Genomic DNA, 12,146 nt, shown 5'->3' with positions numbered 1-12,146 from the left:
ATCTAAACCTCCCCTGCTGCACTTTAAGCCCATTACTCCTTGTCCTGTCCTCAGAAACCAAGAGGAACAAATTTTCTCCTTCCTCCTTGTGACACCCTTTTAGATATTTGAAAACCGCTATCATGTCCTCCCTTAATCTTCTTTTTTCCAAACTAAACAAGCCCAGTTCATGAAGCCTGGCTTCATAGGTCATGTTCTCTAAACCTTTAATCATTCTTGAATAGTGATAGAGATGTAGCCGTGTTAGTCTGGTGTAGCTGAAACAAAATACAGGACTATGTAACACTTTAAAGCAGTGGTCCCCAACCTGTGGCGGTGGCCGGGCGCCAGGGGGCGTGGCCGTTCGCCCGCCGGGCGCCAGGGGGCGGGGACGGGGGCAGGGCCCCCCCATAGCCGCGCGCCCCCCCCATAGCTGCGCCCGGGGTGTCAGCAGAGTGAATATGTGGACAAAGCTGGCAGCGGGGTTTGTTGCAAGGGAAAGTACCAGGGTCCCAAGAAAACCAACAATAGAACACCACTTGTCATCACCTACAGCTCCCAACTTATACCTGTCCAACACATTATCAATAGATTACAGCCTATACTGGAACAGGACACTAAACTCCAAGAAGCTCTGGGAGACAGACCCATAGTCTCCTATAGACAACCACCTAACCTCAAGATGATTCTTACCAACAACCACAGGACATACCACACTAATACCAACCCTGGTACCTTCCCTTGCAACAAACCCCATTGCCAGCTTTGTCCACATATTCACTCTGCTGACACCATTATTGGGCCTAACCAAGTGAGTTACAAGATCAAGAACACATATTCCTGCGCCTCCAGAAATATAATCTATGCTATCATGTGCCGAAAGTGTCCGTCTGCTATGTACATTGGACAAACGTCTCAGACCCTTCGCCAAAGAATCAATGCCCACAAAACAGACATTAGACAGGATCACAAAGAAAAAACAGTTGCTTGTCATTTCAACCAGAAAGGACACAGTCTCAATGACCTGCTAACCTGCATCTGACTGAACTGGCATTCATGCTAAAATTCGACACTCTCCACACTGAACTTAACAAAGACCCCAACTACCTTACACATTAGAAAGATAGCTTCCCCAATTATCACCTCTAATACTATTTACTCACAGACATTCCCCTTCCCCACCTCTAATATCATTAACTCACTGGCATTCACCTTCCTCCCGCCCCCCCACCACATCCCCCTTCTGTTCTGTAATGTGATTTGTCCTTTTCATGTGTGTTCATTTTTTTTAAATTGTATCCTTTGGTATATATGGTTGTGACTATTTTCTTCCATTATTTGATCTGAGGAAGTGGGTCTGGCCCACGAAAGCTCATCATCTAATAAACCATCTTGTTAGTCTTTAAAGTGCTACATAGTCCTGTATTTTGTTTAATCATTCTTGTCGCTCTTCTCTGTACCCTTTCCAATTTCTCCACATCTTTCTTGAAATGTGGCGCCCAGAACTGGACACAGTACTCCAGCTGAGGCCTAACTAGTGCAGAGTAGCGCAGCAGAATGACTTCACGAGTTTTGCTTACAACACACCTATTGATACAACCTAGAATCATATTTGCTTTTTTTGCAACAGCATCACACTGTTGACTCATATTCAACTTGTGGTCCACTATGACCCCTAGATCCCTTTCCGCCATGCTCCTTCCTAGACAGTCGCTTCCCATCTTGTATGTATGGAACTGATTGTTCCTTCCTAAGTGGAGCACTTTGCATTTCTCTTTATTAAACCTCATCCTGTTTACCTCTGACCATTTCTCTAACTTGCTAAGGTCATTTTGAATTATGTGCCTATCCTCCAAAGAAGTTGCAACCCCACCCAGTTTGGTGTCATCTGCAAACTTAATAAGCGTACTCTCTATCCCAATATCTACATCATTGATGAAGATATTGAACAGTACGGGTCCCAAAACAGACCCTTGCGGAACTCCACTTGTTATCCCTTTCCAGCAGGATTTAGCACCGTTAACAACAACTCTCTGACTACGGTTATCCAGCCAATTATGCACCCACCTTATCGTGGCCCTATCTAAGTTATATTTGCCTAGTTTATCAATAAGAATATCATGCGAGACCGTATCAAATGCCTTACTAAAGTCTAGGTATATGACATCCACCGCTTCTCCCTTATCCACAAGGCTCGTTATCTTATCAAAGAAAGCTATCAGATTAGTTTGGCATGACTTGTTCTTCACAAACCCATGCTGGCTATTCCCTATCACTTTATTACCTTCCAAGTGTTTGCATATGATTTCCTTAATTACCTGCTCCATTATCTTCCCTGGGACAGACGTTAAACTGACCGGTCTGTAGTTTCCTGGGTTGTTCTTATTCCCCTTTTTATAGATGGGCGCAATATTTGCCCTTTTCCAGTCTTCTGGAATCTCCTGTCTGCCATGATTTTTCAAAGATCATAGCTAAAGGCTCAGATACCTCCTCTATCAGCTCCTTGAGTATCCTGGGATGCATTTCATCAGGACCTGGTGACTTGCTGACATCTAACTTTCCTAAGTGATTTTTAGCTTGTTCTTTGTGTATCCTATCTTCTAAACTTACCCTCTCTCTGCTTGTATTCACTACGTTAGGCACACCTCCAGACTTCTCGGTGAAGACCGAAACAAAGAAGTCATTGAGCATCTCTGCCATTTCCAAGTTTCCTGTTACTGCTTCTCCCTCCTCACTAAGCAGTGGGCCTACCCTGTCCTTGGTCTTCCTCTTGCTTTTAATGTATTTATAAAAGGTCTTCTTGTTTCCCTTTATGCCTGTAGCTAGTTTGATCTCATTTTGTGCCTTTGCCTTTCTAATCTTGTCCCTGCATTCCCGTGTTGCTTGCCTATATTCATCCTTTGTTATTTGTCCTAGTTTCCATTTTTTATATGTCTCCTTTTTTTCTAGTTTTTTTCTAGTTTTCAGATCTACCGCCCTGTGAGTCAGCGCACCAGCTTCTAGTTTGTCACAGAAGTTAGGTGCACCTTTCTGCAGAGAACAGGGGACATGATGCCATGTGACCACAGTGATGAACAGTCTCTGCTCAAACAACATTTTATTGATAGAAATACAAGGAACAGTTACTATGGCAATGGGAATGGAATCCCAATTCTTACAAAACGAAGTTAAAAAAAGGTCAAAGATACAAATAATCCATACATTAAAAAGGTACAAAACCAGCCCACGCCCAGTCCCTGAACTCTCAAGCTTTGCCTGCTTCCTGGAATTTCTTCAGCAAAGCTTCGTCTGCTCGGAGGGCAAAGGTCAGCGCACGCTTCTGGTAGTACTGGGAGTCGAGCTCCAGATTGTCAATAACGTCCGACAGGAGGTGAGCTTTCTCCACTGAGCAGCCTGGTGCATCGTAGCTCAGAGCGGTGAAATGTACGTGCAGGTGGAAGTAGGATGGCTGATAATGTAGATAAATCCGCAGCTGGGAGCCAACCAGGCCAAAGCGCTTTAATATGGCTTCCTGGGGGAGAAAGGGTAGAAAATTTCATCTCCCAAATAATACATTGAAATGTTTTAGCATCATATCCAAGGGTAGGGGACTGGATAGAAGCATACTGGTACATCCTATGACCAAGCCCCATCTCCTGTCATGGATGAATTAACATCAAGAAACTTCAAAACAGCTCCTTTCATCTAATGATCCCAAAACATTCAGGAGAAACCTTCCAAATTGTACAGAAGAATTGCTGAAATACAGCAACCTCTGAAGTGGAGCACAAAAGCTGAGTTCATAGCAATGCTGTGGATCATTTAGTACAGAAAGTGCAGAATACCAGCTAAATAGCAAGAGGAGGTAGCAGAATTCAGTCACACAAGTGGAATTTAGACAGGACAAGAGGATTAATACTCCTGCTTTCCAGAAATTGCCATGGGACCTGTCATGACCATACCCTTAGTTCTAGGTCTCGTCTGAGAATGACAGGAGACAGAGTTCAGATTGCACATTAAGGAATTGGTTCTCCAATGTTTGTACATATTGTACATATTGACTTCTCAGATTTCTACAGAAGGAAACTGATGGACAGGGTCATGCAATACTAGATACTTGGCCGACAGTCCGCCCATATGTAAACCCTCTGCTCAGCGTCTCGGTGAAAATTCTAGCTCAGTGCAGATAACGGCCAGCTGCAATGAAAGCTTTGTTAGAGAGGAAGGAACAGACTCGCCAAGCCCTGCCCAAAAGCCTGTTACCAGATGAGCTTACTGGCTGGCCTGCAAAAGTGTTTTAAATGGACGGAGAACTATGGTAGGTTCAGATGTATCATGCAGGGAAACCCTTAAGGATTGAGTGGCAAAAACAGAGATGAGAACTTGTTGTTTCTACCAGAAAGGACTGAAAGGAGCAGGTGTCAAGACTGTGATGATGTCTGAGCATCTGAGCCATTATCTAACATTTAAAGCAGAAGCTGGAAGGCAGGAGACAAGCAACGGGGAGGAGGGAGGTGGAAAAAGAGGAGATGGTGGCTGCTGTGGAGGAAAGCATCTCAGCACTACAGCTAGAGAAGCAGGCGGAAAGGGAGGGGAGGTCAGTTTCCCCAACCAATCTGGAGGTCACTGTGGAGGCAGAGGTGGGAGGAGTTTTGGTCACCACCCACACGTGCCATTGAGCCTAATGGCACATTCCTCCTCGGACACGGTCTTCTCCTATGCAAATTACAGGACACCTGGGTAGCAAAGCCAAGGGCTCCAGCTCAGCACATACCCAGCACAGGAACAGTGGTAACAGTAGGCCAGATTCTGATCTCAGCTCCGCCAGTATAAATCTGGAGCGACTCCACTGAAGGCCCTTGAGTCCGTGCCCATAGTGTGACCAGTGAGACAGACCCAGAGCTGGGCCCGTACAAGATGATTTGCTGGAATGGTGGTTTGCTGTGCAGAAAGCTGCCTCCTTACCATTAAGTATCTCCACAATAAGGCCTGTGGGGGCTGGATAACATGCACAGCATGGTTCCTTTAAGAGTGCATTCTCTCAGCTTCTATTGTTCTCCATTCCAGCCTTAGCGCTCCAGTTTGCTCGGTGAGTTACAGGATCCTATTACTCTTTGGTGTAATTAAAGCTATAAACAGCGACAGTGAACTTGTCAGGGACCTTTCCAATATGCTGTGCTTGCGTGCACGTTGGGAACGCTGATTCCTCACCCAATCTTTTAATTAATCTCTGCTTTCCCCGGTGCAATTACTTTCTGAATTGCCAGTGCAATGAAGGAGAAAAAACTCAACTCCCTGTTACTGAACAAGCTGCATCGTGGGCCTAGAAAAGATCATCGGGAACAGAAAAATGGGTAGAAGTTTAAAAGCAAGTTATTAATGCAGGGGACACGCCTCGTGGTTGGCTCAGGAAAGTAACTGCCCTCCCCTCCAATAGGCAGTTTCTGCAGGGGTCACGGTAATAATGCTTAGCACCTCTACAGAGCTTTGTGTCCAGATATTTCAAGGCCAAAAAGACCTCTGTGACAATCAAGTCCGACCTCCTACATGACACAGACTTTATTAAAAACATTCCCCGTGATAGAAGAATCTACCGCAACACTTTGTGAGCAGTTCCAGTGGTTACTCACCCTCGCTTAAGAATCTGGCTTACTTCCAGTCTGAATTTGTCTATATACAACTTCCAGCCACTGGATCTCGTTATACCTTTTCCTGATTGTTGACAAACCCATCATCAAATTTCTCTGCCACAGGCAGGTACTTACAGATTGTGATCAAGTCACTCCTTAACTTCTCCTTTGGCAAGCTAAATAGAACCTAAGGTCTGTTTCCCAATTCTTCTAAGCACTTCACACATTACCTAGTGCATCTGTCAGACTCTGGCAAAGAAGGTATTATCCCCTTTTACAGAGGGGAAAACTGAGGCATGGAGATGGGAAACCCATGATCACGAGTGGCAAAAAGAAACAGAACGTGTCGCTCTGACACCCAGCCCCCCTGCTCTAACCATGACCGTCCTATTTCCCTCTCTAGGGTCTGGTGTTTCATATCTTCCAGCCAGCTTGAGGTCACAGCAAGCTGCAGTGAACTTTCTCTAGCGGGCCCACTCATCGGGCAGAGCTCAAGCCATGGCAGTTATAGTTACAGCACTAGAGCCTCATACAGCTAAACCAGTCTCAGCGAAGGCTTTGCGAGAATGGGTGGAGCACTCACTTGGCTCAGGCTGAAAATCCCACCTCCATGTCAGACTGTGTGTTCAGACTTTAATGTTCCAAGCCCACGTGCCAAGAGGAAAAGGGTGTTTTCTTTTAAAAGGAGTCTCAGATTCTGCTCTAAAGAGTGGGTAATATCAGCCCAGAGAGCCAGCTAATGCCAGAAGAGAATTACTGTGTGGGAGGCTGAATCCAGTGAAGATGGATGCTGCTACTCTAGGCCTTGAGACAGGCTCTACTAAGAGCTTGAGCCAAGTGCACCTTAGGGAGAGCGGCTGTCATCAAAACTCACCCTCCCTCCCCCCAGCATAAGGAACGCACTAGTTTGCCATGGAGAAGCTTTGTCCTCACTCCAATTCTGAAGCTAGTGGAACCTTTTGCTCTTCTTGGGTCATCTTCCCAGAACTGGGAACTGCCAATCAGCTTTGTCCCACCAGGACAACACCTGCAAAGCTACAGAAGAGGAGGTTAACCGTTGGAGCTCTGTGCTTGGACCTCAGGAGAGAGACCAGGCTGGTAAGACAATGGAGATTCCATGGGAGATGTAGGGGAGAAAACCAGAAAATACCTCAATGGCCCTACAGAGACATGTTGCTTTCCTAGGTACTATGCCCTTATTATTGCCAGAGGCACTTGAGGCTGGGCCGCTGTAACTCATCTGGCCTCTAATGAATACACTTTACATCACACTTAGGCCAGGACTACATTGGCAAGTTACTGAAGTAACATAAATCATCTCCCAGCGCTGGAACTTCTGAGGTGTCCACACTGACAAAGCACTTAGTGCGCACTAACTCTGCAGCTGCTGCGCTCTAGGTAAATCGCCGTGACGAGAAGCACAGGTTTTGCTATGCTCTGGATACCGCACCGGGAGCCAGTGTGGACACTTGAACTGATTGTTGCGTTCAGACTGCCCTCCGGAAATGGCCCATAATCCCTCGAGTCCTGTCTCATCTGTCTGCCCTGCAGGCATGCGCACATCCCCTTTCAGTGCTCCATTTCTGACAACCTGCATGATGTGCTGATTTGCTCCAGGACACAGAGCAAACCATTCAGATGAAATGCTCATGCTGTTGAACAGAGGTAGGGTGTGAGGGGGTGTGTGTGTGTGAGCAAGTGTGAAAGAGAGAAAGGTTGTGAAAAGAGCTGGGTAGGGAGGCGGGGAAAGGGGTCTGAGATATCAGGGTTTTCCTCTCCACCTGTCTCAGGAGGGGCTGTTTCCTGCTGCTGTCTGAACTTACAAGACAGCATGTTGACATTCCCCAAAACAGACTGTCTTCCCCTCCACTCTGTGTCCGTGTGTGCACGCACGTACGTACACACACACTCCCTGTCACACACTCACCCCTTCCCCCAATTTCTGTTGAAAAGCAGCAGTCAATGTAGCAGGAGGACCATGGAGCAATGGAACTGGGAAACCTGCATCATGTGATACTGACTGCTCCATGTGGCATTGCAAACTCTCCCTAAAGCACCCTGCGGCCAGTTGCACAGCTACCACAATGCACTGCTCTCTGTGGCATTGCGAGAGCTGTTAATGCGGACATGCTCCCCCATCACAACCAGCACAGTGTGGACACACAAAGTGTTTTCCCTCCAGTGCTCTGTGAGCAGTGCTGTAACTACTAGTGCTATATCTGCCAGAACTTGTGTGTAGACATGGCCTAAGACTTTTCCTTTGCTGATTTCTTCTTCTACCACAGAACCACTACCACACACATCATATGTGGTAACCAGGACTTTGATGGTGCCTTTAGAACTTAGATGATGCAGGGTTGCCATGTTCATACATAAATTAGTATTTACCAAACAGTTTTCACCCCTCGGAGCTTCACAAACACCACTCGGCGCTACTAAAATTGCTGCTATCTCTGGGGTAGAAAGGAATGTGCCAGGTGTTCAGTAAAGGCAGAGGTTTTTCAAACTGGATCCTCACACTTCTAAGCCTCCACTTTGAGATTTCATTTGGTTAACAGCTGGTGGGCATTGTGTCACTGCCCTTGGTGACACCATGTCCAACATCTGATCACAGAGCCACTTTTCATTTTGTCAGTGACACTGACAGCAGAAAATTAATCACAATCAAATTATTGTCTCCAGCAGAACAGGTGTGGATGGAGAATGAAACTGGAAATTCAGGCCCAGGGTGTGTAGGCTGGTGGGTACAAAACATTCCAGAAAAAAACCCAGGAGGAGAGTCTGTGAACTTCGCTTTAAGCGTAGCCGGACACTTTCCAGTCTGCTCCCAAGGAAACAGCTCTCATGACGGCCCAGCTCAACTCCCTAACCTCACTAGCAGAAAGCCAGCATAAGCAGGGTGACATGGGCTGCTCTTCCCTGCTGATGGGAAACCAAGACAGTCCCCATCAGGATTAAAACAAAAGCCCTGATGAATGCTTAGATACTAAAGTGAGGGAGGCCATTAGAAGCACCCACCTTTCCTTCCTGCAAGATGTTCCTCAGCAAAGGCAAATGCTCAGAGGTGAGGTCTCTCAGTGACTTTATCCCCCGACGGTGGCAGATGGCTATCAAATACAGGTCATCTATCTGCAGAGACAGGACATTATTACCACCACAAAAGAACATAAAAGCATGTGGAGAAGCTAGTTCTCAGAGCGTCACAGAAAATATAACCATAGTAGTGCAGCTCTGACAAGGATCTCACCCCTTATAGATATGGACTGGCGTCATCCATCGCACAGCCACCTAGATTGGGCTGAATGTTATTTCTCAAATAGGATACTAGATATCTTTTCCCCATATAGCATGGAATGATTTCTTTGTGAATGGAGATTCACCCACTGTTGAGCCAGTTCTATAGCTGGTCAGATACCATTAATCAAAATTTTCCCCCAATCAGTAAATAATGTATTCGCAATTCTGACGCCCACCCCTCTCATTTGGCCAGTTCTGCTAGATAAAACCTAATGATGGTAAGGTGCAGTAGGACCAAATCTTTTACGACTATGTCTGTTTCTCCTTCTGTCATCTGAACAAATTGCTCTTTGGCCTTGAATATTCACTCTCCTGTTGCCAACATGTTTTAAACAAATTAGCCAGTCAAATAACCTTCCATAGTGACAATTTATGCTTTGTAGCACCTTTAACGCATTGCAAAATCAGTTTTAAAATCCTGGAATAAGGTCCCACAACAGTGCTGTCAGAAAGACACGCTGTAATGACTCCCATTTTACTGCTGGGGAAAACGAGGCACAGACTTGCTCACAGTCAGAGTGAGGCAATGGGAGAAATGGGAATACAAGTCAGGAGCATAGATTCCCATCCACTTTCTCAAAGCACCCTCTCGCTGCAGGACAGAGGAGCGACACGTCTCCCTTCACAGATGTTAAGCAGCAGCTTTCTCTAAGAATTTAGAAGGGCAAAGGTGTAATTTTATTTTTCAAAATGAAATGGTCTCATGTGTTTCGGCTTGAGTATTACAACATGGGCCCGTTTCCAGTCAGTCACTCTGATTCTTTAAATAACATATCTCTAAAGAATTAATGAGTCAATTCATCATAATACCAATGCAGTGGGCAATATCTCATCTACAAAATGATCAGCCAGGCTTCCGGCATTGCCCCGGGTACTCATTGAAACAAATATTTGCTCAAAGCTATAAAGAATGCAGTTTTTGTAGCCTATTCTATCAACAGCCCCATGCTTCCAAAGTCAAATCCTTTGTGTATGCAAACATTCCCTTTTTCTAGGGCTCCACAGCTTGTGCTCATTGTACTAAGTCAGCTACTCTCTCTGTTTAACATGTTTATAAGACAAATAATGTAGATGTCTAAGATCATCTATGCTTTTTCACCATTAAAATAATTCCACCTGGCCTGGCTATTAAGAAACAGCAGTCTATGTGCGAAGATGGCTCTCAGGATGCCTACTCAGATACCTAAAGCATGACACTTCCAATTACATCTTTTTGTTTCCAAGGCACGAAGTAATTTTCATTACTTGACACTTATTTATCATTCTGAGGCTGACCTAGTTAGCTCAGTGGGTTCTCTTTATTGCTCCTAGACAAGGCAGCATATTATTGAGGTTTAGTAAAATCTCCCTAGACTCCCTATTGGACCTGGATTGCAAAAGCAAAGCAAATCTCGCTCTCCTCCTTAGAACAACATCTGTATGTTGCTGTTTGAAATAAATAACCCTGTTGCTAAAAAGGCTCTGGATGATGTAATGTAAAACATTTCAGGCAACGCCTCAGGGCTCCTGTGGGTTTGAGAAGTGGTGAGACGTTAAGAGAGATCTAAAACCGGCTTTTAGCAGCATATTTAAACTAAAACACATTCCTCTGTGAAGGCCAAAAAAACAGCTACTGTATTTCCTAGGTATCAATTTACTCCAATTATATATGGCCTGGTAATCCTGGAGAAGATCCTTCTAATCCAAACTTCAGCAGCTGAAATGGATGATTAGAGGCACTTCCTGAACTAGTTCAAACACTTGGAAAACTCAGCTTGTCCATGTGGGATTTCCCATTTCCCTGACATTGCTAGGCTGGAACAGAACTTCGCCCACAATTTCAGTTCAAAAGTTACAATTACACAGGGAGGTCTGTGGCTTGGCCCACTTGCTGCCCTTGGTGAGTGGTCAGAGCAAAGATAATCATGTAGACACGTGGCCACATGGAGTCTGTAACCATCTTTTACAGAGCACGCGGAGGTCCAGTTTCCCAGCTAATGTCAACCGGTGTGGTCTCATTAAAGTCAGTGCAGCGGCACCATTAAGAATCTGGCCCTTTGACTGCTTAGGCCTTATAGATGTCGGCTAGGAGAGAACTTTGAACCTGTGTAAGGCCCAAACAACTTTACCATAAAACCTGAGCATTATCTGTAATCATACTATGGGTCATTAGCTCAGTGGGGAGACACACAACTAGACAGAGTCTTAATTCTCCCAGCAGAGCAATAGTCAGACATTATGGGAAAGTCAGACATTATGGCAATAAGTACACTGCACAGACAATTCCAGTCTTCTCCTTATACTTAAGTATGCAATGTTTTCAAAGACTCTAGCCTTGCAGACCCTGATGCTGAAGCCTGAAATCACAGTTCCAGACAGTCAGCAAGAGATATCTTCCATTGCATTATGTAGGTTGGGAGGAAAAAAGAGATTATGCAGATTTCACATTCTGATAGCAAGTAAAGTCAGTCAGCAGCTTCTGTTCATTTCATTGAGGTCACTGGCATTCAGAACAATTTCAAAGAATAAACAAAGATTTCTGTTGCAACTCACCAGCCCAATATAATTAAAAGCTCCACCCATGCATCATCATTTCCTAATGTGCTAAGTTAGCAGAACACAACCCTACTGAGCAAGCTTCTAAGTCAGTGTTCCTTAAACTGTGTTCTGTGGCACAGAGGCAGTCAGAGGGTACACCATGGAGAACGACATAATTCAAAATGGCTGCCCTTAAAGGGAAAGGCGACTTTTTTTCTTTTTCTTCCCCTCAATAACTGTCCCCCGACCCTCCCCCCTCCCTTTTGGTCAACAAAAAAAATCCTTGGTGTTCCTCATTTAAAAAAAAAAAAATTGTTTGGTGTTCCTCCATCTTAAAAAGTTTAAGAAACACTGTTCTAAGTCCTAGCTCGAGAGATGTTTTGACAGACCTACTGGGAGACACGTGTGGTTGCTGTAATTTAATCTAGTGGCCTAGGGCTCTGGGATGAAGCCTGACAAATGTGCTGATCAGATGAATCAAATTCAGACAGCTCATAACAGAGGAGTGCTTTGAAGTCACAGCTGAAATGGTTGTTATGACAGATAGCAAGTTTGTAGAACTCGAGATGCACTGGACTCCAACTTGTTCAGGGTTTTTCAGACTAATTTATTTACACCGTATGCCTATCTTCTCCTAGCTATTTTCCCTCTCTCCTGAATTTCCCACAAGTCACCTGATCTGAAGTACATCATTCTGCTCCTTCTGGGGGAAGGCTATGAACGGTGTATGCAACCTGCTGAGTT

The 12,146-nt window shown here is 45.1% G+C and overlaps 1 protein-coding gene across 1 annotated transcript in view; it reads right to left on the bottom strand.

Moving 5' to 3' along the window:
- Positions 1-3,057: 3,057 nt before the first annotated feature.
- DCPS (decapping enzyme, scavenger) overlaps positions 3,058-12,146 on the bottom strand; it is a 69,352-nt gene continuing 60,263 nt past the window's right edge. The window contains exons 5-6 of the mRNA XM_075909294.1: positions 8,607-8,717; positions 3,058-3,490 (exon numbers count right to left, since the gene is read on the bottom strand). Coding sequence (XP_075765409.1) covers positions 3,224-3,490; positions 8,607-8,717 — 378 coding nt within the window. The 3' untranslated portion in view covers positions 3,058-3,223. The remainder of the gene's footprint in view (positions 3,491-8,606; positions 8,718-12,146) is intronic.

The sequence above is a fragment of the Pelodiscus sinensis genome, chromosome 26, assembly GCF_049634645.1.
Source record: "Pelodiscus sinensis isolate JC-2024 chromosome 26, ASM4963464v1, whole genome shotgun sequence".
NCBI lineage: Eukaryota > Metazoa > Chordata > Testudines > Trionychidae > Pelodiscus > Pelodiscus sinensis.
This window is presented reverse-complemented; position numbering and strand designations above follow the sequence as displayed.